This window comes from Phaethon aethereus (genome assembly GCF_964289735.1).
Source record: "Phaethon aethereus genome assembly, chromosome: 18".
Taxonomy (NCBI): domain Eukaryota; kingdom Metazoa; phylum Chordata; class Aves; order Phaethontiformes; family Phaethontidae; genus Phaethon; species Phaethon aethereus.
The window spans coordinates 11112912-11139547 of record NC_138594.1 but is presented as its reverse complement, the minus strand read 5'-3'; the positions used below and the strand labels follow the sequence as shown (position 1 = coordinate 11139547).

At 42.6% G+C, this 26636-nt stretch overlaps 1 protein-coding gene across 1 annotated transcript in view; it reads right to left on the bottom strand.

Annotated features, from left to right (window-relative positions):
* CEP112 (centrosomal protein 112) overlaps positions 1-26636 on the bottom strand; it is a gene marked incomplete at both ends in the record, with an annotated part of 184569 nt that overhangs the window by 2449 nt on the left and 155484 nt on the right. The window contains 3 exons of the mRNA XM_082008283.1: positions 9254-9318; positions 11722-11823; positions 25356-25445. Coding sequence (XP_081864409.1) covers positions 9254-9318; positions 11722-11823; positions 25356-25445 — 257 coding nt within the window. The remainder of the gene's footprint in view (positions 1-9253; positions 9319-11721; positions 11824-25355; positions 25446-26636) is intronic.

Here is a 26636-nt window from a genome sequence, read left to right as displayed (position 1 = left end):
GGAGTGGTTTATGGCAGCCACGGAGCTGGGGACAGGGCTGGCAGGAGATGCTCCTCCGGCCGGCTGCTCTGTGCCTGTGCTGCTGCAGGAAGCGGGATCCATGCGTTCGCTGGCCTCTTGTTTAACTTCTGCCTTTACAGCGAGGAAGATGGGCCGCATCCACACCCTTCACACCCGAAGAGAAACTCCCAGGAGGTTGAAGTTGACTCTAGGTGGGAAGCCATGGGTTCTGCCGCTCCTTACTCGGGAGCGAGTGGAGGGAAATGCAACACGTGAAGCCCCACATGCCCCAGCTCTGTGCCCGTGGGAGGTTCAAATCCCCTTTCGCTATGCTAAATACTCCAGCGACAGGAAGGTGAGCTTGGATGGGTTGTGTGACACAAGCCCCAGGAGCTGGACCAACCATCCAGGCGTGCGGACGACAGCCCAGAGGGCCCGTTGTTCGCTCTTTCATGGTAGGGCCTTACTGCTTCACACTTGGTCAGACCCACGGCGGCTCGATCCTGCTGCTCCCAGGATTGTCTGAGCCTGCTGTACCTCCGCAGGAGATGCCGGTAGCATAGGTGGTCCTCCAGAAGGAACCTACGGGGCTTGGGCTAGAGCCAGCCGCAGTCTCTGGGAAGCTCCTCTTTGAGTTGAAAGGGTTTGGAGTAGGCCCAGCCTCACGGCTGTAAAGGCAGGAAAGGTTTGAACAGGAGGACAGCAAATACTACGACAAAATTGTGTCTCTATTATGAAGTCAGGGGAGAAAATGGAGCCCGTTGCTTACAGTGTGTTGCTCAAAACCTTCAGAAAGAGGCAAAGTAGGCGGCTGGACTGTGGCTGGCGTCGTGACCTGCCTGTCGCCTCTGCCCAGCCCTGCCTGCTTTGCAGCTCATGGTAGCTACGAGGTACCCGCATCAAAACCACCTCTGCATTCCTTTTCTCCGCAAACCGATCAATCCTACGGGTTATTTTGAAAAAAATGGTTGGTTTCTGCAGGTGTTTTGCTACAATCTGAAGAAAAGTTGACATTTCAGAATAATTTCGGGGGGGGAGGGTCAGAAGATTTCTGGCAGCAGAGCCAAGCTCCCTTCCCTTTGCAGGAGGTCCACGGTGGTGACCCCCCGGCGCCATCGCTTTGATAAACAGCCTTTAAAGAAAGGGGGAGAATTACCTGAGGAGGATACGTATCTCTCTTTGGGAGCTGAATCCCCGTTACTGATGGTTTTATCACCGCATTACACTGAAACCCGAGTGGGGATTTTCATTTTATATTTTGGCAACTTCAGCTTCCCACTAAGCCGTGAGGACTCTCTGCATCCCAGTGGGTGGCAGGTTTTCTTCCCTCCCACTTTTCGAAGAATTACAGGACCCGGTGAGGGATTTTGCGCAGCCAGAGCATGTTGCCTACCTAACACCTGACAAAATGGGAGATGTTTCTCCAATTACTTCAAGTGCAAACCATTTGATTTTGTGTTACTTCCGCTTGCATTTGAAACACATGTGTGTGGATAAATTCACACAACCCAATTTTAGGACTTCTAGACATTTTTCCATAACCCTCTTCAACTGGAGCGCCCATGCTGCTCTGTAAGAGAGGAAAACCCACCAGACCATGATCTCCTCAGCACAGGTCACTGACAATTTCAGCTGCCACATTCGGCTCTATTAGAAGCAGTAATTAAGGGTAAATGGAGTTGCTGAATGTTTGCTCTGCTCCAGATCTGTGCTGGGATGAGGCCTGGATGCCCAGTGGCTAAATCGCCTGCTAACAGGTTCCCGGTGCCGTAAATGCACCGTGGGCTCTGCAAACAAGCGCTCGCCCTTTTGGGTGCTCAGAGTGCCCTAAAGCAGCCATTTTGCTGAAACACTCGGCTACAGACTTTGGAGAGGTGTTTAAATTTCATACGGTGCTAGCCTGGAATTTATGAAAACAATATGTTTCAGGCGTCCGAATGCCTGAGGAGCTTTATGTTATACCCAGCGTTACCAGATCTGTGGCAGGACAGCAAACTGCACCCGGTTCCCCGAAGCCCAAGGCGGGCACCCCAGCCGGTACGTAAATCTTACTCAAGTAAGCTAAAAATCTGGGTTAAGCAGAGGACTGAAGAAACGCAACTCAAGTTTCCTCACTCCGTTTTGCCAAGGCATCTTCACACGGATCCGGCTGCTGTTCCGCTCCGCTACTGGAGCTCCGGATTTCTCTCAAAGGAAGCAAACGGGGAAAAGGCATAGGGGAAGCATCTTTTCCTACTCTCCCTGCGAACTTCTGCACGGCGGTTTTCATGCAAATACCTTTATCGCCGATGGGAAGGGGCAGGATGGGCCACGGGCCGGTGGTTTTGGTGGAGGACTCGCTGGCACTCACGTGGCATCAGAGCTCACTGCCAGTGCCATGGTGCACCCGCACTTCCATGGAGCTGCGGCTGACTGGGGACAGGAAAGCACGGGCTTCGTGGGCTGGAGGGGTTCTCAGGCTGCTGGTGAGGTCAAATGGAAATGCTAAATAAAGCACTGAGGATATCCTGTACGGCCTGTGAGCATCAGTTACATAAGCAGCTGAGTTAGCACTCTGCGGTTTCATCCAACCGAGCTTTACGAACATGAGCTCCAGCACCCCTCGGAGAAGAGGCTGCGAGCACCTTCCGTTAGCACGCTACACAACGTACCCTGCCACAGCCACAGCGTGCAGCACAGCCAGGAGCAGCTCCTGCCTCCCCGTGCCCATTCCCCATCCCTGCACTGCGCCGTCCTCCAGCAGGAACCTGGGACAAGCGGCATTTCACCTACTGCAGCCCAAGGAAGATGAAGGAGAGAGGAGGAAGAGCTGATTAAAATCAGTTTTCATTCAGAGTTTTCATTCTAGATTCAAATCTATGCTGAAGTTAGTCAGCCAATGACCTCATCCAACAGCGATGAACAAACAAGAAGATGACAAGCAAGTGTCGATAAGTCTCAGAAGACGTAACATCATTCCTGAGCACAATTAAACACAGCCTTACAAACATCCAGGCTCTGACTGTTCATGAAATCCATATGGATCCGTTAGCCTTCTGAGATCTGTTTTTCTACCACCCTTAGATGTAGAATGAGAGCCTGACTGCATAAAAACTTACTGAGATTTAGGTAGGCTCTGAATTTAAAGAGAAAGAGCCATTTCTGAGGAATCCCTTTCTAAAATTTCTTGCTCTGGAAGAGGAGTGGTCAACTGTGAAGCCACAGGCCGCTGCAGACAAGCTCCTCAGATTGCCCAGCCGCACCTTCAGTGCCATGTTAAATGGCTGAGTCTGTGCTACAGCTAACGGTGGAGCTCAGCAGGAAGGAAACCAGCTGGTCAACAACTGCATCAGTATCGTGTGTTATGGGGCAGGTGTTATCTCTTGTAGACTGTCAACTAAATCTCATTAAACATGGCCGGCACCCTCCGGGAGTTCTCAGCACTGTTGTATCGGTCCTCAGTGAAGGGACAAGGGTGGTATTATACAGTCCTCGTTTTCAGCTCAGGATCGTTTTGACCAACAGATTTCTTAACGGATTCTAGGTCCAGAATTTTAATAAATTCCTTGAAGCCTTTCTTTGGGCAAAACTGGACAAAGTTAACTTCAGCATTAGTTTGGCTGGGATAAGACAACCACAGAATTAGGACCCACAACCTTCTTTTGAACCTATGGTGAAATCTGCCTGTTTAATAAACTTTGATATCAGGCTTCAAATGGGAGAAGAACCAGATTCCTAAAGTATAAATCTCATGAATAGATGTTATGAAGTTGGAAGTATTGTGTTATAACTTAACTGTCCAGCTGAGATAAAGGTATTCCTTTACTTCGCTCATTTTACAAACACACGTTTCCTTGTTTTCAGTCCCAAGTACTGGGACGAAGTCTGATACACGTGCTGACATATATAACGCACATCTCCCTTTCCACTAAGCTATATGTTTATGCAGCATGAGAGACAAAACAGGTTGTTGGGACCCAGCTGTGCAGATAAAATCATTTTAGAAAGCTGCTCAAAGGAGGTCGCAGCTCTAAATCCTCCTTGTGCGAAGGTAAGCTGCACCCCCAAGGCTCTTCCAAAAACACTACCTTGAATATTGGATATATCTGGGTTAAAAGAAAAATTAAGTTCCCCGTTGCTAGCAACAGCATTAGGAGAACCATCAGGAAAGAAAAAGTCTCTTCTCCCAAGGAGGCCCTGAAGCAAGCACAGCACTTAACGGCCAGCAGCCAAGGGTGAGGCTCATGGGGTGAAGGCTGGATCAGCAGAGATCAGGATCAGGGACTGCAAAGCAAGGGCACGACACAAGGTCTTCACTCCTTTCTGTTACCACGTTTGTCCGACGGTGAAGGAGAGATCATCTCGTGGTAGCAAGTGGTAAATAAATGATATTTTGTCCAGGGGCTTGACTTATTTACACTATTACAAATGTCAGATAACAAGAGAGCGAGCTGCATACTTGCTATGTAAAAGTGTTACAAACTGCTCCCAAGGGCAGCACACACACAGGCACACTCTCACATTTCTGCAGGATCAGATCCTTATTCAGTTCTTTCAATGCTTTTTCCACAAAAAGTAATTTCTAATTTAGGGAGGAAAAGTTTTATTTAATTATCTTCATTTTTTTGGCTTGAATTGACCAACTGCGTATCTTCCACTGGCTTTATCAAAGAAGCCACCAGTACCAGAGCACATCTAATTTTAAGTGGCTTTAGTTGGCAGACTTAAAATTGATCGTGGATTTTAGTTCCAGTAACTTGCAATTTCTGCGCTCTTTGATAGCACACTTTAAAGAACAAGTCTTCTTTAATGACAAAGGCTTAAAAGAAATGACCTTTCCGAACAAAATATCAAAGCTTGGAAAAGATAGTTCCTTGAAAAAAAAAAGTCCGAATTAAAATGACCTTGTGTTCTGAAACTTTTTCATACAATATCTGACGTCTTACTTTTCCTTTGTACCCTCAGAACAAGACCAAGTATAATTTAGTAGTGTGGTGCCTCCAGTACATTTTGTGATTTGGGAAGGACTTGCAGTGCATTAAGATAATGAAAAAAAAAAAATCAGATCCCATATACATGCTATCAAACTGCTTGTCGTTGGAATCAAAGCTGGGCATGGTTTTCAGAAAATTCAATAAAACACTGTAAGACATTCTAGTGATTGCAAGTATTTTCTTTTAGTGGCAATAAAATCTCATTCTGTGCAGCAAAACAATTTCTCAGTTTGAAACCACAGTGGGTAGAGATTCGGGCAAGTAACAGGAGTATCTGCTGTCAGCAGTACAATTAGAGCACTGTTGCAGAAGAAAGCAGAGGGCTGGGAGAAGGAGGGAGGTTGTATCCCTTTTCTTCCAGCTGCACCAGAAATGAGCATATTTGTTACATGTAACACAAGAACTGTGAGGGGCACTGAAATCAAGTGTCACCTTGAGAAGGGTCACCTCCCTTGATACTGGTGGAAAATGTTATGATGCCTTTTTCTTGGGGGGTTTTATATAGAGTGAAACAATTTTCTGTCCCACTGCAAAAATCAGTAGAATTAAATAAATTAGAAGTACAAAGAAAGCTCTAACCATACTCAAGCTGGTTTCACCAAAGCTTGTGTTATGGGCAATGAAGCCAACTACTGGCAGCTGGCAATTCCTTACCTAGTGGGTGAAAAGAGAGGTAGAGAGCAAGTAATATGTACAAAAACATTTCTAATCCTGCAGTTTGGACTCCAACTCTTACTTGTTGCAAAGATGACCAAAGAAAAGTTAACAACAACTACAAGAGAACTCCAACCAACCTTGAATTTAATTTATCAGCTTTATAAGCATCTTCAAAGTGGTCCTCACACCATATTTGATGCTGGAGAGTTTCCCAGACTTTTCAAACTCCCAAGATTGACCAAGATCTACTTTTCTCGAGCTGCTTTTTGATCATCAATGACATCAGCCACCCAATTCCACGAAAAAGAAGGAAATTGAGGCCAGAATTCAACTAGCTAGAAGACGGTCCGTGTGTTTCTTTATGGATGTACTCCCTCTTACCACTTCCAAAAGCACTACACCATTCAGATATCATGCAAAAACACAAGCAGAGCAGCGGAATCAGAAATGCCTTGTTTCCTTCACGTGTGAGAAGAGAGATTTCACTGTCCCAGCGTCTGCTGTTTGGACACAGGGTAATATCCAGCGGGTAAATCCCAGCACGTTCAGCCTGCAGCTCTCAGCGCTTCTCCCGAAGAGCCCAACCATCGCTGCCGTGCGCCTCTCCAGGTAAATACATTTCATTTTACTGCCCACAATTAACTAAATGCATCCTAACAAATTCCTCCTACTAAAACTCACCATTGCCCCAGGCAAGGCTTTGTGGCACCTGCCGCAGCACCTCCTCACTTATCAGAGCCATGACAACCCCTTATCTGTAATTAGAAGAATCACTTGTTGATTCACGGAAGGTGGAAAACCTGCCCAGGCGCAGACCAGCCTGACAATCAGCGAAGCACCCAGCAGAGTTGGAGCCTGTGTTTGGCAAGGAGCTCCCTGCCGGCGCTGCCAGGAGGTGGGGGTGGATGGAGCCCAGCCTGCCAAAGCCTCTCCTCATTGATCTCCATGCCAGGCGGAGATAAGAGCGCAGCTGGCGAGCTGGGACTCGGCGGGACAGCCGCGGCCAGCCGCGGGCACTCAAGCGGTCAGGACCCTCTGAATTCTGCCCGAACCATGGCACGTTGAGTGCCGGTGCCACCGGGGCGAGGGAGGAGAAGTGGCTGTCCCCATCAGCAGCGATACGGAGGGTCTCGCTGCTGCTGCTGCCAGTGTCACAGCTGGACTTTAGAAGACAGGAATTTCTGGCCCCCTCCCAAGCACTCAGACCATTAACTCTGCCTTGATACGAACGCTGCCGGCAGGATGGTGCCTAGGGAAAAAAAAAGCTATTCCTGTATTCGGCATATCTAAATTTACAGATTACAAACGTACTAATGTACACTCTGGCTCACGGATGGCCAAGAGATAAGGAAGCCTTCCTATGCCTGGGAGGCAGAGCCAGCTATGAGGACGAGTCCCTGGCCGAGTCCTTCAGCTTTCCACTGCTGCTCAAACCTCACCCCTGCAAACCCTCGGGAACCTGCTTAGATTTACCAGGACCATCCAAGAAAGCCTGCACACGCCCACGCAGAATCAAGGCCGTATCGGTTACGACTCTTTTCCAGTAACGCCCCATAACTGTGATATCAGTAAATGACAAAGGACTTTCCTGTGACCGGCGTATGCAACCCCAACCATAGCTATATCTGGAACGGTGGCTTGCATTTGTCATCATGGTGTTTTCATTCTAGTTCTGAGATTTTTCCTTGAACCATGGCACGAAAATATTTTCCCAGTTAACAAAGCCATGCAAAACTCTCATATGTGCTGTGGCTACTTAGGTGAGTGAGATGCCCAAGCAGGACAATAATGTCAAAACAAAATAGTACAAAATAATAATATTTTAATATTATGTAAACACATGGACACAAAACAATGTCAAAATATGTTAAAATATCTTGGACAATAATAATAGAAAATGGGATTTTCTTCATGTATAAAAGTGAAAAGAATGGTACGGGGAAGTAGTAACAAAAATATTAGTAGAGGAGACTACTCGCTCAGTAAGCAGGCTCAGCATGGAGTCAAACACACAGTATATCAAAAGCATAAGTCTGTAATAAGATAATGATAAAAAAAATAATGGAAGGAAGATACAACTAAAAACATGCTGGCACAAGCAATGAATGTGTTTTCATGAACTTCATTACATTTTATGCGCTAACAACACAGCCACTGATCTTTGCATTTTAATTTACAAGAGCCAAATCTTCAAACCTATTCAAAGCAGTCCCTTTGGCAATCGAAGAAATCCAACAGCTCCAGCAGCTACCTGGAAGTGAAGAGATTCTCATTAGTTATATCTTATTATTTTTACTATAAAAACACAACAGGCTGAAGCCAGGGCTGGGTCTGGTCAGCAGCGGGCCTGGATACGGCCGCAGCCGTGTCGGGCGTTCAGGAGCGCGCGGGGAAGCTGCGTGACATCTGCAGCCACGGGCACGCACGTGTGTTAAAGCAGCAAAAAGCAGTATTTCAGTGAATGGGGATCAGCTAAATGCTAACACAAAATTTAGTGGGAATGTAGTCTTGGAAAAAAGGTCTGGTCAGGAAGATAATTCCCCCGAACAGAAGCAGCACAAAAACTTCTCCAAGTGTACGAGCAAATGCCGTGGCAGCCCCGCCGGGAGAGGAGCTGTCGCGTGCCGTGCCGGCTCTGCCCCTGCCCTTCCTCGCCGTCAGGACGTGGCCGGGGCTCCTTCCGCCCCCAGCGCTTCGGTCATTTGTGGCCTGGCTTGCTCTAATGGTACGGGATTATTCACCTTTTTAAGCAGCTGTTTTCCTAACTGTGAAGATACTAATTCAGAAAAGTTTGAGACAAAATGAATGCCTTGGTAATGCTACTGCTGCTATCGGAGGGAGTCTAGAAACTACATTACAGCTTTATATTCATTGAACAACATTTCCTACGCTGGCCATAGTCCCAGGAGTCTATAACATTTTCAGTTTCCAATTAGCTTTAGCTAATTCTCGTTAACAAATAGTTTAAGATTAGCATTATCAGACAACTTTCACACTGTTAACAGTTCTACAAATGTTTAAATATCTTAAAAAAATTTTACACTATTTTTACAAGCACACATTCTTATTTGCAGAAATCCTCATGTGAGATATGCAAGTATCATCAAAGCCTATAAATATAAAAAAGATGGAGTGGCTTTCCTAGGAAGTTTCCTTTTACTCACCTCTCCACGTGAATCACTTACTCTAAAGGCACAGCAAGGCTTTTTATTGCTGCAGCACTTGCCATAATTTATATTGGAGGGTGTAAATGTCTGAAAAAAAGCTCAGGCTCATGAAGATCCGGTACTTTGAAGATGTGATCTGTAATATTACACATTGCATCATTGTTTTCTATCTTAAAAGGAGGTGGCATCACCGCAGAGCTGCAGCTGTGCACCGAGCCACTGTCTCATCATGAATGTTGAGGCAAAGTCCAGACTTGTAATGCACCTGCGAGTTCTCTAATCTTGCTCTAAGAGTACTGACTAAGCACTGGGAAGATTCTCAGATGCCTGTTTACTGAAAATAAGGATCTTTTAAAACTGTGACCATATTTGAGTGTTTTAATTAAGCCGTAAAACTTCAATAACTGGGATCCCCAGGTGTGAAATGGTACAAATTGATCAAAGATAATCCCGTACCTTCTGGCGTGGCAGGCGTTCAGCTCTTCCTGGAGGACAGAGACTCTTTTCTGCAGAATAGTTACCTGCAAAACACATCCCACGTGAAAATGGTGTACAAAATTCTAATTAATAAATTTAAGCTCATTTCATAAAGGGTGTTTTCCTTGTCTATCCTGCCTAAATAAAATGCAGTAACACTTTAGCGGTGTACTAGAATTAATACTCGATAGAAGATTGCTAGCACGGCTTCCCTGGCCCTGCTCCAGCTGCACACTATCTACTCCTTTGGGAACAGAGTCAAAACAGTTTTTAACCTCAGCTGGTGGTACCATATGGGTCATGCAAAGGTTTAGGAGCTCCAGTTCTACTCTCAACTCCCATATGATGCCTGTGCTCTGATCCCTGCACTTTTGCTCTTGTGATGAAGGTGCTCGCCTGTTCTTGAAGTGTATGAAAATTAACGTTTATTAATACACTGTGGCCACTTTTGGACGACTCACCAAGAGCAGACAACTGGGCAGCATACTTTATATTTAGCAACCTTTTTAGAAAACTTTGCCCAAGCCTCAAGTATTTTTTTTTTTTGTTGTTGTTTATTTTTATCACCGCTCGGTGCTTTTACCCAGCCTATCCTCTTCATCCTCCTCCAACAATAAATAATCCTGACAGGTGCAGAGATTCCACTGCCCTTCTTGTCTGATGTTTTCAAACAGGAATTTCAACAATTTTCAAAGACCAGGACACCTGTGCTTCAGAAAGAGCCCTGCTTAGCGAGTGGTCTGCGACGACAGCGTACTGCTGGAAATACAGCCGGCAGCGATGTATTTCTGGGATAGCACCCAGGTTTTAGTGTGCGTAGTTACTTTTACTCTTTTGAAATGCTGCTGCTGCTTACAGAAGCCCTGCAGGTGGATATCAGATTCTACTTTTTTTTAACTCATTAAAAGGTGTGGTGTTCTTATATTAGCTCCAGAGTTAACGCTTCCTACCAGACACTGCTAATAAGTCAATCAAACTTTAAAAATAGCTTTTTACTATCAACTGGAAATAGTTTTCCTCAGAAGATCCTTAACTCTTTATTTCCCACAACTATTTATACGAGAAAGAGCGTCACTTCCATTGGCAATCCTTTGATGTAAGCAGTGTTTACAACCACAGTGTTGAAGTTGTGTCACTACTACCACATGGGAATATGAAAGTTTCCCCCTATGAAAATTCCCTACTTCTATTAAAGGCACACTTTGCCAGGGAAACTGTCTCATATATAGCAAAAAATACCACAGAATAACCCTTATGCATTGTAAAAAGAAAAAAAGGGGGGGACGACACCCAAATACATTAAATTACCAACCATCGCCATTGAGAGAGACTGCATGAGAAAGAGAAATGGAGAGTTTGTAGGTCTATAAGTGCTTGAAAAACGGTCCTGAAAATTGGTATAAAGCATGTGCTGGTATCAAGCCTAAACCTGTACGCCGTGTCCTCAGGGCTATGGCTCTTCCCAGAGCTCGTGGGCAGCTCTGAGTCACCAGCACTGCCCTGCTGGGGCAGACGTCTTTCTCTCATTCCTCCCCTTTGGCCCAGGACAGATCCCAGGCCTTCCCGACACGCTGAAATGCGCAGTCCTGCACCGGGCCATATGCGAACACTGACCGTTTTCTTTGGATTACCATATTCCACAGCTATGATCACACCTCTTTATTGCCACTTATCCTTCCTCATGTGAGTTCGGGCAACGATGACATTTTGTTTTCTTCCAGCTCCCAATATACTGAATAGGTCAGTGTCAAATAACTCCCGTGAGAACCGCGTACAAGAAACACACCCAATTCATTAGTAATTCCCTATTTACAGTGATGTTTTGATATTTCTTTTAGCCAGTTTTATAGTCTATTTCATATACATAATATTGACTCTGTATTATTCTAGATGAGCTAGTGTTTTGCGATACTAAAACCAAAGCAGTTACGGAAGCCTATTAGAGCCTCTTTATATCGGAAAATGTAGAAATAACACAATGATAATTCGGACTACTATCTTAAAAGAAATCCCCCATTTGATTTATTAGCAAAAAGAAAGGCTGAAAGAAACCAAAATGATTTCTCATTCTCTTCTGCACGCTTTGCTTGCATCCTTTAAATGATTCCTTCAGGAGAAACAGGGTAAGGAAGACGAGAGATAACTGTGCTATATTTGAAAGGTTGGTAAAAACCCACCTAATACTGAATACAGCATAATTTCTACTTCCAGTTGCCAACTGAAGCAAAATCTGGGATCAAAAGATACAATATGGTAGCTCTCAAGGTGAGGAAACTAGAGGAGAAAAGCCTTGTAAAAGATGACCAAGAAGCATACAAGAGCTGCCATAATTTGTTTTTGAGACTTAGTCGGTATTTTGGCAAAATTTTAGATGGCCATAATTTCTGGTCTAGAAGAGAGAGTTTTTATCGAGTCCAAAAAGTTTAAGATGAACAGCAAAAATTTACCTGAGATTTTAAAGATACAATGGTGTCTTCAAGTTCCTGTCTCAAAGATGCTGACATCAGACCTTTGAGTGTGGTTTCATATTCTTGTCGTATATGGGTCATCTGTAACAACAAAAATAAATTTATATATAGATAGCTACTCTTGGAAGCTGGAGAGTAACTTTTTTGCTGCTTTTGCCCAACCTGGAGTCCAAGTAAACTCAGAATTGGGTTATCAAGGGAAAGGGAAGGAGAGAGAATTAAGATCAGCAAAGACCTGTAAAGAGCAGAAGAGGTAAAAAAGAGGAAGAAAGGAAAGAGAAAACGTAAGAACAAAAAATATATGGAAAGGAGGACAAAATCATGAAAAGGAAACAGTAAAGCATTTGCTGGGACATGGTCTGAAGAAGCAATAATCACTCCTAAATTTATCTTAATAGAGCATTTATACAGACATAAACTTTGCAAATTGATAGTCAGAAGTTTTCTTTTTGTCTTCGGTGGGATCTGCACCAGGTCAGTAGAGTGATATTTGCCCCTTACTCCCTTAGACAAGGTGATTTACTGTCTCCCAAGACTTTTTTACAAAATTTCTCAACTTCTAGGTGCTTCTAAGGCCTTTTAGTTATTTATTACGCAACTATTTTTCATTACACTTCGTGTCTTCATCGATGCTATGGGACTTTCAACAAATAGGTTTGAGTATGTTAGATGTTACGAGATCAGATGTTCACACCAAAATGATTACTTCTAAAGGAGGACATTTTAGTCCACCACCTTATTCAACAGATGCTGAGTAAACAGTACAGTTACAAAGCAATGTCAGATGAAGACAGATCAGCTGGAAGAACTGTGCTTCATATCTCTCTGGTGGGGTTGTATTTGCTGAATCTTGACCCAGGAAAAGTACGGAGAGTCTGGTTCAGTTCTGTCCGTCGAGTCACACAGGACTGCTCACACACGTTATTACTTGGCTGAATCAGGGCCTCACATCTGCACTTAACTTCCAATAGGATTAACCGCTTAATTCAAATTAAGCAAGTACTTAGGTGTTTTTCTGGATTAGCAGCTGAATATGTAAATAAAGGATAAAACGGATTCAATATCAGATTAACTTATAAAATATCTTCAAACTTTCAAATTGAATCTTTTTTCCAACGTTATACACTCCAACGCCATTTTGTGCTCATTTTGTTTTAGTTACCAAATTGCTTAAATCTACCATTGCAGCCACAAATCAAAACCTCAGTCTTACATCTGAAGAAGCCACGAGTTACAACTTCCAGCTCCCAGCTTGCAAGGAGCGCACACGCTCATACACGTGAGAACCGAACACAAAGTTCACTGCAAGATGTGCCAATTACCATCTTACGGAAAAAGCAGGTCATGCCAAAATATGCATTATGCATAATACAATTATCAATACAAAAGGAATAAAGCAATCTGATGAAACTTTAGGAAAAGTCTCTCCATGAGTCATCCCGACATGCAGAAGAAATCTCGAAATCTCTATGCAAATAGGCAATTAGAGGTTTTCCTTGTGAGCTGCAAGTAAGTGATGCCACTATGCAAATCTAAAGGGGAAAAAAAAAAAAGGTGAGACAGGAAACCTTGTTTGAACTCTGCTTGTATATAAGCCAGTGATCAAAATTTATGTTTTCGAAAGTTACTCTGATAAATTTCTGCTACTGCTTCTACAAAGGCTTACAAAGCTATGCATAGGTGCTTTGCCAGGATAAATATTTTCTGAGCCAACAGCTCATTTGGGTGGGGACCTTGATAGAGCAGAAACATATATTTCATTTAATTCAACATGTTACGTTTGTACTTAGTGAGATGGGAGCAGAAACAGGCAGCTAGAAGAGCAAAATGCTTTTATTTCCTAAATTCTGAATAATAAAGATCTAATTGACACATAAGAGAATCTGGATGATCACCTTGCAAATATACTGGGGTGACCCAACCAGCCCAGAAACTCCATCGCGGGAGCCTGACTCTCACTCAAGCTCTCCGTTTACAAGCGGTGTAGGTATCAGGAGCTGAGCCTGGACTCCGGTATAACTCACTACACCAGGATCTAGCCATGCCTCCAGAGCGTCTAGGACTCACACCAGCTGCCTCAGGTGCCAGGCACCCAGCAAGAGCCCCTTATAATAATTTTCCTAGAGGAAAGTCAAGAAAGTTTCATTCTAAGTAGACGCAACAAAAATTTTAATACAGCTCTGTGAGTGAAATAATGTTCTAATTGTGCAACAGTCTTCTTTCAACCAGGTCACTGGTTTTAATATTTTAATCTGCAAATGTCCTCTAAATACATGCTTTCACAACGCTGTTAATGTTTGCTATTAACTCTGCAAAGGAGCAAGGGGATTGTTCCCTTTTGACAAAGGTGTTTCTTGGAAAATCAGGAAGAAATACATACTGTGCTTTAAAATATAGATATATATTACTGTGTCAGTTGAAAATGGAGAAAGAAAATGAGAAACAAACTCTAGTAGCTGAAATATTGCTTGGGGCTGATTTCTTATTCTATTTCAGAGAGATGACATGCACTTTTTTTGCAGTGAAAACTGTTCTTTGGGATACAACTGCAATTTGTTTGTTTGCTAAGACAAAATAAGTTACTTTCAACTGTGCTCGCTAATAGTTGCATCAAAATAGGATGAAAACAAGATCCCAGCTGTTTCCTGTCATATTATGATAAACAACATGCTGATATTTTGGCTGAAGTTACTATCAAGGTTTATCGACCCAAGAGATTAGAACAGTGCATGGCAAAAATCTGAATCACTTCTTAACAACTGAAAAATAACATATAGTGGGCTAATGTATACTAATTTTCATGGGGAGGGTTTTTATTTTTTAACACTTATTTTTGACCAGTGAAAGCTATGTCTGCAGGGATGTTTTTTAATGTTTTTTTGTGCCTTAAAGGCTTTTTTGTTCTTTTATAGCCTCAAGCTGCCTCCCTAGGATCCACAAATACTGTGTCTCCTCTTGCACTCTTGAGAGATGTTTAAAATTGCAATTCCTCAGCCCTCAGGAGGGCTTTAGTCTGCTGGATGAGGATAGCTCTATTTCATTTACTGTTGTGTACATTTTTCTTCAAACCTGAGAAAGCTTTTTTTTTTTTTTAAATTCATTTTGGTGAGTTGATTTAATCCATGAACCCCCAGGAAGGTTTTATAGCTTTTAATATTAAGCCGTCACACTGGTCTTTGTTTATTCAGGTTGGTGGCTAACATATGAGGTTTAAAGTTTTACCATAAATCATCTTTGGTGTCAGTAGAAACAACTGAAAGCTGAAGTTGCCACACATAGCTCACGTACGCTTAGTCACACGACAAATTAGAAAAAAAGAGACAAATATTCACACAGTTGCACAAAGCGATGCACAAAGGAGGGAAGTTATGATTTCACAGACTACCATGAGATCTTGTCATGGTTGGGCACTGACCATTCTCAAAAGAGACAGAAGTTGGTTTTGATGCCTGGAAGAGAAACGTCCAAAACGGAGCTTTCCAAACCAAACAGTCAGGCCTGGCCCAACACTTTTCACTAGCGTAAGACGAGTTTCAATTTTACTACTTCAAGGAGTCTTCAAGTGGCACAATTCAATATGGCACCTACTCATTGTATCTAAAAGCTCCCGAAGGATATTTGTGGGGCTGGGTTCAAAGCAGAGGGGAGCACAGGACCGACCACTGGCACCCAGCTGCACTGTGGTCGCTCTCCTTCCTTTTTCCAAGAAACAACTTAAGGACATCCAGGAGAAATACAGTATTTTCAAGACGACCATACGCATTTTCGTCCGTGTGCTAAGAACAGCCCACAAAGCAGAGGATATGCTGCTTCTCTTCTATGCTTTGCTATACGGCCACAACCACACCGTATCTTATTCAGGTTCCTGACAGTCAGCTCTCTCCTTCTGACTTCCGAGGGGTCTGTGATGCTGAGTTTATCATCCGAAACACAGTGGCCCTGGTGCAAAATTCCTGTCTCATTAAAAAAAAAAAACCCCAAAACCCACAAAACCACCAAATGCAATCCTTCCAGATCTCTCAATTGTGAATTACTTGATTTGAACCAGAGGAGCGTAAGGAAAATGCAAAAGAAACACTGAAGTACACATTGCCAAAGCAAATGAAGGGACCACAGAAGAGTTGTTCAAGTTCCTTTAAAAAAAAAAATCTTGTCTTGAAGGGCATGAAGTTAACTTTTTGTTTATATCAGATAAGAATCAAAAGGCAGTTCACTTAACCAAGGTGGTGTGGTTTTTTTTAGTATCTTAATTTCTGCCTGTTTATAGTATTTGTGAAGGATAGTAATTCCACGTGAGCCACAAAATGCTAGGATAGTGACCAAAAGGCATAATTAGGGTAATTTAATTATTATCAAATTTTCTCCACATTTCAGGGGAAGTAAGATGAGAAGAAGAGCTTCCTGTCTCTCTCAAATCCTTTCCTGCATTATTTAAACAACGGTATGTTACAATGCTGTTTAAAAGAGAAATTGCTTTCAAAAGGTTATGCATCTGCTCTGCAACACACATCTCGGAACGAAGACGTGCAAGATCTGCTGTAATAAATCTGAAGACAGGTTAGGGTACCACAAAGGTAAAAATAACTCCTTCAGCCTGAGGCAAATCATTTAATCTCAGACGAAAGTCTCATCCTTCTAAATGAGGATAATAATAATAATATTGCATAGGTCAACTTCATTCAGGTGGTGTGAAGATTGCTGAAGCAATTTCTGAAAGCACTTTGAAAAGGGCAAGCGAAGGACAAATTACTAGGACGCCATCCCAATTAAAAAAAACCCCAATCAACAAAAAAACAAAAACCCAAACAACAACCCAAAGAATGTCAAAGTAATGATTAATCGCAGCTCGTTTGTGCTCTCCCTAATTGCAGTGACTCCTCCTTTGCTTCTCAGCACTCCTAAACTCTCAGTGAGCATAGCTCTACTCCCACAAAACTCCTACAAGTCTATATTGGCCCCGTCCTCCATCAGCTGGCCTGGGGGACGCTGGGCAATGTCTATAACCGAGGAACCAAATATACCAAAATCTGAAATTTCCTTAAACTTCAGCTCTCTCAGCGTTCTGTTGTAAAAGAATATTTAATTGGAGCTTGAAATCTTCTCCAATTTTTCTCCAAAACCAATTTTTCCTAATGAAGAGTCAAATGATGTATCCATTTTTTCAGTGAAGAACAAGGCCTGAACATTTGTCTTTTCGCAATATTATCAAGTACGAATATCCACGGCTTTTTAGTCCACATCCTCTCTTATTTCAGGCAGTGGGAATTTCTATTCTTACTGTGCAACGTACATTGAAATATCGTTCTTCCAGATTTAGAGAAATATAACGCAATTTGATACAAATGTTCTCAAGTTCTTAAGAAAAGTAATGAACGCTGTAAATTGCATGAACTTGGCTCAGTTGAAAACAGTAACCGAGCAAGATCAGCTCAGCGAGTTATTTTGTCAAGTGTACACCGTGTTGTTCTCCACTGAGAAAATACTGCTGGAGAACCTCCTCTGTTCTGACAGTTTCAATAAAACAGAAATTGGTGGCACAGCTGTCCTCTTTGTTTTTGTGTCTTTAGCTAGTAAACCATCTTAGCGTCCAAAACATTTTTGCGTTGTTGTTTTACCAAGCCGTGGGGACCTCCAGTTATGCCGAGCTGCTCGCTGCACACTGAGCTTTCCACTCTACGTCTCTTTTTTTCCCAACCTGTGTCCAAGAGGCCTTATTACTTCAGCGGCTTGTACTTCGATATCTTTCTTTTCTTAACCAAGATCTCCCACCTGGAAAATCCTCCGTTTGTAGTTAAGCAATACAGGTCTGGCTAATGCAGAGCTGCAAAGGAAGGGAAGGCAGGCAGAACTTTCTGAAAAGAACACCAGCGGGCTGCATATGGCAAGAGCAGCATTCTTGGGATTACGCGAGTTGGAGAGGAATAAAAGCTTTCACTGTCAACACCACAGAACAACCAGGAATGTTGTGGCTAGAAAATTCACGCCGTTCTCTCAACCTCCCCCTCTCCAGGGCTCCGCTATTGTTCCAGCTGGGATTTGGAGGATCCCCGACTTCTCCCCTCCGTCCAAACGACTCATCGCAGATGCCATCTTTGTCCCCGAGCGCTATCTCCTTCAGCTCTTGGCACCGCCGTCCTTCCGTCGGCCGGAGGGGTCATTCCGGCGCCGGGAGCGGTGCTCCCCTCTGCGGGGCGAAGGCGGCTCGGACGCGGCTCACACCCCCTGACCCGGAGGAACAAACCCTAAGGCAGCCCAGCCGCTAACCAGCACTGCTGGCCCGAAGCTGGAAACACATGGCGTTCATTTCTGGCTCTGCTGATTCCTAATACGCTACCAAGATCATTAAGTCTGAAATAAAGCTATAAGCATCTTTGACACCACCACTGGAATGTATTTATGTATTTCAGTTTTACATTCCAGCACGTGTTACCTTCTCTATAATCCTTTCCATCCTGGGGTGGTTCAGCAAGTCAAGGTTTCAGCGCCTGACAGGCGGAGGTGCCAAGTGCCGGCTGACGACAGCGAGAACTGACAGAGCTCAGCAGCGTGCAGGATTAGGCTCAATATTTTCAAACTGACTGTGTGAACAAGCAAATCTTTGTAGATAATAATCAGAAGCTACTTTTACTATCACCATTTCCCCTCTTTCAAGAACAAAAATCTAATCAGCATCTCAACTGGAAAACAAGCTGCCAGGTTTACAAAGCATCACGTTTGGCAGGAGTCTGCTCAGCTTTAGGCATGGGTGAGGACGGGTAGTGTGGGAGACCGCGGCCGCTGCGCTTCCCAGGTGGACGTCTGATCGATGGCATTTTGTGCTGATGAAATTACAGACAAAATAATAGTTTAAAATTGAAAGATCAGCATAAACCTGGCCTTTTTCAGTCCTTTTTAGCTCCATCCAGGCACCTTATCACCTAGAAAAAATGAATGGGACAGCTCACTAATTGAGCCCGCACCGCTGAGAGCCCGCACTGGAGATGAGGTGTCCCTGCTCTTCTCTTCTGTCACCCGACTGGCTCCTCCATGCATTGACATTTCTTCTCTTTTTTTTTAATTCCCTGCATTAAATACCAGCACCGTTACCCCTTGTAGTCCTACTTTAAACACTTCTGAAAGAACAAAATTCCCTTAATTAATATGCAAGCAAACCACAGACGCTCTAAAATGATGTACTACTCTCTTAAAAGGAAGATCTCTTTCTCATTCACTACGGTTTAAGACAAAGAGCTAGAAAACTGACATTTTAAAATACTCTTTAATTCCTGCATGCTGGCATATGTTTCTGTTCTTTTTTTGGTAAAAATTATCTTTTTCCTTTCAACTATTTGTTCTGTAGTTTCTGTCATACTGTCTTTCTCCAGCTGGCCACTCGTTCCAATAATTCATTCCGTTCTATGAAGTAGGTATATATTTGTGTATTTTCCAGTTGTGTCTGATTACCAAAGCTAACATTTGATCATTGACTTCCACATGTACATCATCATCATCTACCTCTTTTCCCTTTGACAGTTGCACAGTTGGTGAGAGCCTTCTCTCCCACAGTTCCTGCCATATGGAGCTCCCGGGAACTTTCAACTCCATTGATTTCCAGCTCCTTTCAAATCCCACCTGCAAATCTGGTTTTCGATGCTTGAATCTCAGCTTCTATCTCCTTCTGCTAATCTGGAACTTCATGCTATACAGCATAACTGACTAGATTTGATTTAATTCTGCACTCCTTTCATAGTAGGCTGTTAAAGAAAACGCTATACAAAATATAAAATGTGTCAAATGCAAAGTTCTGATTTATTCTAATAATCTCAGTCTTAATTAAAAATTGTATCAAAGTGATTAATGAATATATCAGTGGAACTGCATGTATGGTAGACACTAACCAACGTAAAAGTGGTAGAACTGGGCTCCAAATAATGTCAGTAGTCATTATATGGTACCTTTGTCAACATTGCCATACACCTATAGGTGCACCTATATCCATGAAGGAGATCTATCCAGAATCAGTCTGATTCTTCTTCCCCAACAGCCTCTACAGGGAAGTCTGAAAAGAGAACAGCATACTCAGAAATGCATGTCTTGGTCTGCGTGCGCCGAACAGCCTGACCAGCGTGTTCTTGCTTACATCAATTCTTCATTGCTTGTATGTGGCTCTCCAAGATCTTCTTTTCAATAAAAATACCTTAAACTTGAAATTTGTTCACCAGAAGTAGCTAGAAAAGAAATCTTCTATTGTGCTGTCTGCAGACATTGAACCAGCAGATTTTCAGATGCCAGCCTGCGGGGAGCTACGCCCCTCTGGCTGCTTGTCGCCTGTATTTCCACAGTATGTACGCATTTCTGGAGAATATATGAAATGCTTTATGGGAGGAAAACAGCTGAAGTACGCAGTACCCTCCTGGCCCCAGAGCTTGGGGTGTCGGCAGAGCAATGGATGGACAGAAGCGAGTGGGCAAGGGGGGGAAGGACCCTCCTCAGCCTCGCAGGACTGCAGAAAGACAAGTGCTCTTCAGATACAGCCTCCGTGGTCCGTGCTGGTCGCATACAGAAACTGCAGGAATTATTTTAATATGACAATATTTGGCGTCGCTGTTCCTGAAAGTCACAGTGGAACCTTCTCTCTGATTGTCGCTTTCTTCCCCATCGCACCGGAGGCTGCTGAGCCCTGGTGCCAGCGCTGCCTGCCCAAGGGGTTAATCGCCTGCTCCGCAGGCAGGGACGGCGCAAGGGCCGCTCTCTGTGAATCACTGCTGTGGTTAAGATCGTTCAAATCTAGACTAAGCTTCCCATTTCTGTGGGAGCACAAATGGGTCTCTGGGGGAAAATTCTGGAAGGGTTTCAATGAGGTGGGTTGAAGCAACCAGAGCAAACGGCAGAATTTCATCACTACCTCCAGCGCGCGCTGCCTGTTTGTTTCTCCGTTTCCAACGTGCTCATCGGCCCTGTAAAACAAAGGCTGCCTAAATCCTCCTCACCTGCAGCTGGCCACAACGCAAACTTTTGTTTTTAAGTACCTAACCTAGAGCTTATTTGCCTGACTCTAGCACGTTCTGAGAAAGACAACCCTTTGAGAAAGTCTAGACATTCAGGGCAGGGGCCCCAGAAGCACTGCCTGGCTTCGCGATTACCTGGGGCACCTGAGCTAAAAGCCCCGTGACGGGAGAGACGTTGGGTTTGTACCAAAGTTCCTGCCGTGCTTCAGCCACCTCCAGGTGCTTCCACGTGACCTTCCCAGAGCACGTACAGCAGGGCAGGGTGATGGAAGCGAGGGCAAAGATTTTCAGTGAATTTATCCGATTGCATTTAAAACTCTGTGATACCTTTAAAAATGAATCTGAAAAGAAATACAGACCAAAAGCCCTAAACTAAAGGGATGGTATTACTCAAGTCTTCCAGCCATCGTTATATTAAGAACTACTGGGGACCCATACCCTTGCTCATCCCTGTCTCACGGATTCTTTGCTCACAGCTCCACAACTCTGCCAGCAGTAGCACTATTCCCATCAAGGAGAAGGTGTGGCAAATGTTAGAAGTTCTCTGTGCTACACAGCGACTAAAATTTCAGAACGATGCATCACAGCATTCATCTGAGAACGAATATATTTAGTTGGCATGGAAACAGTAAGTTAGGCTGAATGTGGTAAATATCCGGCAGTCACAAAAAATTGAGCTAGTCAGAATAATAAACATTAAAAAAGAAAACTCGCCGAGTGCTTTTGAATCATAGCTCTTTTACAATTATCACTCCTGTTTTCATTTGAACATGAGTGAAATCCACTTAAACTAAGCTGTTCCATTTTATTCCAAATAATTCTACAACATCCTTATTCAGATAACTCCTTTCTCCCTTTTTTATAATCTATTTGAGAAAAAAGAAATTAAAAGGGCTGGAAATCTACATTGGTATTCTCCTTCATTTCCTCAGTAATATTCATGAATTGAACATAATTGATTTTCTGTCTTCAGAGAATCTCTCTCCTTGCGACGACTGCTCAGAGGAGTACTCCTATGGTTTGAGCATCTATAGTGTCGCTACTTCAGTCGTTTGCAAACATGAGGAACTTTCTCCCCTCTGTTATCACCAGTTAGAAATTTTACATCATACTCAATCCACCCCTATAGTTACAAACATTAGAAGAAGGAATGAAAAGAACAGTGTTTTTTTTCTGAAAAAATTCTTGCGTGTAATTCTCGAAAGGGAGATTCTTGGAACTTTTTCATTGGGGTGATTACCCTCACAAAAAGGAACCTGAAATGAAATGAGATATTCTAAAGAAATCTAGGTAATCAAGGAGGAAGATCACTACCGTTAATTTTTATACAAGCCCTAATTCAGCAAAATTTGTTGCACATGCCTAAATTCCTGGATTCATTAAGGCACATGCTTAAGCTCTGAGTGATGTTCGTCATTTTTAATTACACATTCACAGGATGTAAAATCTGCTGTATGAACAATTTAGATTTTTTAACTATGACTGACAACTGCCCAAAGCCATCTGACTCAAGAAAAACACTTTTAGTAGAATGAAAGATCTTTCTATCTGAAATCTTGTCTTACATTAGATCTACGTACGTATCAGACAACCAAGTGATACACTACAACAGTATACGATTCAGGAACACAACCTAAATGGGATTAGTTGATGGGAAGCCGGTTCCCAGAGCTACATAGTACTGAAGTATAAGAAACTTCAGCATTGCTTTGCAAGGAAAAGGTTTGGAGACACCCAAATTTCCTAGGAACTTTCCCAGATTGCTTTAACTGTCTTGGGACGATGTATCAAAAAACCTATATATAAATAACTATATAAATAACTGTATGTTAAGTGTGAGTTATACTTTATTTACTGCTGGTTTGCCACTTTCCATGAATGCAATTACACATATCTCAAGAAGGTGGACATTTAATTTTTGAAAGAAACGTACAGCATTTTGGGATGAAGAAAGATGATACAGTTCTGAGACTCCAATCTGGAAGTGTAGCATTACTGAACACATGGGCCATTATCCTAGAAAACCATGCTTAGCAGAGACAGGACAACCTTTACGGAAAAGATAAAATTATTTAGGTTAGTCAAAGTGGGAGAAGTTCCCAGGCACTTTCGACAAATGTACGTTCATCATTCAGATAACGTCGCCATACCACCCCACTAGTGAAACAACACAGATACAACGGATTGCATCTACTCACACTGTAAAGAGGATCAAAAAAGTAAACAGGAGTAAACACAAGTTCATACACGAACTTGAAGTATTGGAATGAAAACACTCCATAAAAACAACAGCTCATCTCCAACTGCAGCGCCACGCTCGCCTCTAGACAGCTCAGGGCTTGCCATCAGAGTCCTTCTAACATGCTTTCCCCCCTTATTTATAGGATAGTTTGTCTCTCTGGATAATTATAATAAAGAAGGTTAACCCTGTGCGATCACCAGAGGGTTATTGTAACAAAGAGTTAAGCTTCGTGAATCTGTCAGTCACTCTCAGAGACTGAAGAGTTATGAGGACATTGCACTGAAAAAAGACAAACATGGAGCACTAAGATACCACCCAACAAGCCATAACGAGAAACAGCTTTTTATTTTTAATTAAAAGCACAACAAAATGTTTTTTTCATGTCTCATTCATTTGTTTGTTGTTGTTATAGAATCAAAACACAAGATTTTTCCTTTTAATGAAAAACAGAAGCTGTTTAACCCCCTTTCCTCCTTATTTATAGACATGTAAAAGCTCAGAAAAGTGGCCTTTGTAATAGTGCCAGCACAAATTTTGATGTTTTATGCAATTCTGATTCAGACAGTATTTGGTAGAAGCAGAAAGCAAGTTCTAAGTTACTGCCTTAAACATTTCAACTCCCTGATCGGCTGATGAGTCGTTAGCTACTGTTAATACTTGATGAACATGTTTACAGGTAACCTGGCCAAGATAATAACTGGAAATATGTCAGAGCTGTCATTTTTGCAGTTTTCTTCTGGAGAGATAAGCGTAACTAATGGATTAACCAGTCACAGAGAACACACAGTAACAACTTGCAAAATGTTTGTCTGCAAAATAGTCCAAAGCCACCTAAACAAAAATATCCTCAATAGCTCCAGCTTCTTCAGAAAGCCCCAACGGATGAGCGGCGGAGACAAGACCGTTGATGAACTCAGATATGAGCATTACCATAAGTTTCCTAACATTTCCTTGCAGGAAAAGCCCTAAGCTGGACAGTGCAGCGTCACTTAAATAACATTTCTGTTCCATTTATACTGAGGCATGGGACATTACCATCTGAGCTCGTCCTTCATTAATTTAGTGGGGACAGGATAGTCCTCTAGGTTGGACTCATGTAAGAGAAAACCTTGAAGGCAGAAAAGGGGGACTATCCTGTGAATCTGCATATCTAGCCTTCTACCTCCATATTTCACAAGCCATTTTTTGTTTTGTCTTCTGGATCCTCTCCCAAAATAGGTCAGAAAAAAAGGAAAAAGTCAGTGGCAAAGATTGAAGCAAAAAAAAAATGAATTAAGAGATTTGGAAAAGGACTCTCATAGCGTGCAGACCAGTGCTGTTCCCTGGGAGGGACAAGCATGCACCAAATAGCTGATTTTCCTTCTTTTCCAGGAGACTCTTTGAAGGCAAAATGCAATGCTTGTAGGCCAACTAACTCACTACACCAAATTCCTCTGATGCTGCAAGCATTGCAGCTAAGGGTGAAGCTGGCCCAACGTCTAGATTTGGGAGGGAGAGAGGGAAGAGAGCAGAATGGCTCATCACCGACTCTCCTGAGAGGGGATACAGGAACGTAAGCACGAGGGTGAATAAGGGTTCCCATGTGCAAGTAGGATAACAACAACTGGGGGAAAAATATTTGAAATTAGTGATTATTACTCTTCTACAACCACCTCAACTTACTATTCCTTATAGATTTAGGAATGCTTTATATAGGATATACGTTATGGATACTGTTTACTCAGCACCAAATAAAGTTCTCAAATGCTACAAAAACTCATTTGTATTAGATATCTCCAAATTCGTACGTGATTCAGATATCCACCACTTACGTATTTTCCTGAATACTTCAATTTAATCTGGTTTGAGTGCAGATCATTGACCTTCCGTTTCGATACTAGTCTGTAAACTAACATATACTATTTTGCTTGAAGCACACTAAATCTCTGATTTCACTGAAAGTGTCCAGAGCAATTTTAGCTCTATTAATCATATGGAACTGTTTACAGACAACATGCTAGGACAATGAATGCATGAGATCAGGAATAAAGATTATTTTTAACTCTGTTATTGTCCAATTATAATTCTTTTCATACAAGCCATTAAACAACAGGTTAGAATAGTCTCAGAAACCTCTACTAAAACAGTACCATCAGTTCAAAATAAATGCATCATTTAAGAGCTAGAATAGTTGAAATACCAACTTGAAATAGAGCGCATGAGATAAGTATTTGCCTGTAGGGTTCAGACAGTTTAATTCTCTTTTAGTACCAAAAAACCAGAAAAGAAAGCTAGCTGAAAATTTTGCAGGAAAATATGTGCTTTTGCTTTGAAGTAAGATATTATTTTTAAACATCGAACCTCCTTGCCCAAGGGAAGAGGACGGGGAGGACAGCATGCAGTACCTGCTCGTGGGTCTCCAGCTCCTTGTGTTGCAGCTTCTTCTCGGCAGCCGATGCCTGAATGCGGCAACTTTCCACTTCGTCTTGTAAGACCTGAAACAATACCAATGGGTGCAAAACACACATGAGAAACATGGGATGGCAGAAAAACTTCTAGGTAATGTTGTTCAATGAGCTGATTAAGAAAACAGTGCAGTATCAGCACAGCTCTCCAGCTACAGCTGCTTCCAGCAGCACGTAATAGCTGCTAAGACGTGACAGACCCAGGTTGGCCACCCCTTATTGAGCGAAGTTATTCCGCACGGGTAGCACCACTGATTGAAGAGGAGTAGTTAAGTCTTGAAGAGGAGTAGTTAAGTCTTAGTAGTTCTATTTTATTATAGGCAACAAGTACTCATAGTAAAAATGTCATAAATATCCTCCAAGATTGAAAGAGAAATGAAAATGCTGCAATTGCGACAAACACATTTACATTTGCAGTTGCAAACGTCTCTAGATTTTGTTACCATCTCCTCTGTACAACCTGTGCTTCTAGTAACACTTTTGCAGTGTACCAATAGCTTTTCCCTTAAGCCAGAAGAATAATGCTCTCTCTGGAAAACCATGTCTGGAATTTGCAGTCAAAATGTATTCCATATTATTGAAACGGGATGCTTGCCGAGATGAGGGGCTCCCCTCCCGCCCTGTAGTGAAGTCTAGCATGTGATCTACAAATGAAGTATAAATGGCAATAAATAAAAGGAATATTATGATCATGTCACTTTACCACAACTATCCAGTCTTTATTTAGTTCAGAAATAATCACTTCTAAATCAAGCTCATAAAATGCATTGACAAATTTATTTTGTCATCATTGTTCTTTGTATATATTTATTTTTATTACAGCAGTCCCTCAGAGCCTTGATCTTTTTGTTACATGTTTAACAAAAGAACAGTCATGCTCCAAGGAGCTGATAGTCTATGTTATTTCTAACAGATACACACCAAACAAACAATATAAAGTTTCAAAGATTTTTTTTTTAAGTTTCCTAGTCATTGTTGAATGTTTGAATACACGCTTAACATTTACTTACACGTTTACTAAAAGCTTAGTTACGTTGTCAGCTTGAATAAAGGCATTGTTAACGGCAAGTGCTGACTTGAAGCAAAGTGCACAATGTGGATGTTAGATTGACATCAACACAGAGGCGGCTGTGGCAGCAGAAAGGGAATATTTTGAGTTATCTTTTGTATGCCAGGAAATCGGAGCATTGCTACCCATCAGCTGAAAAGCGTGGCGCAGAG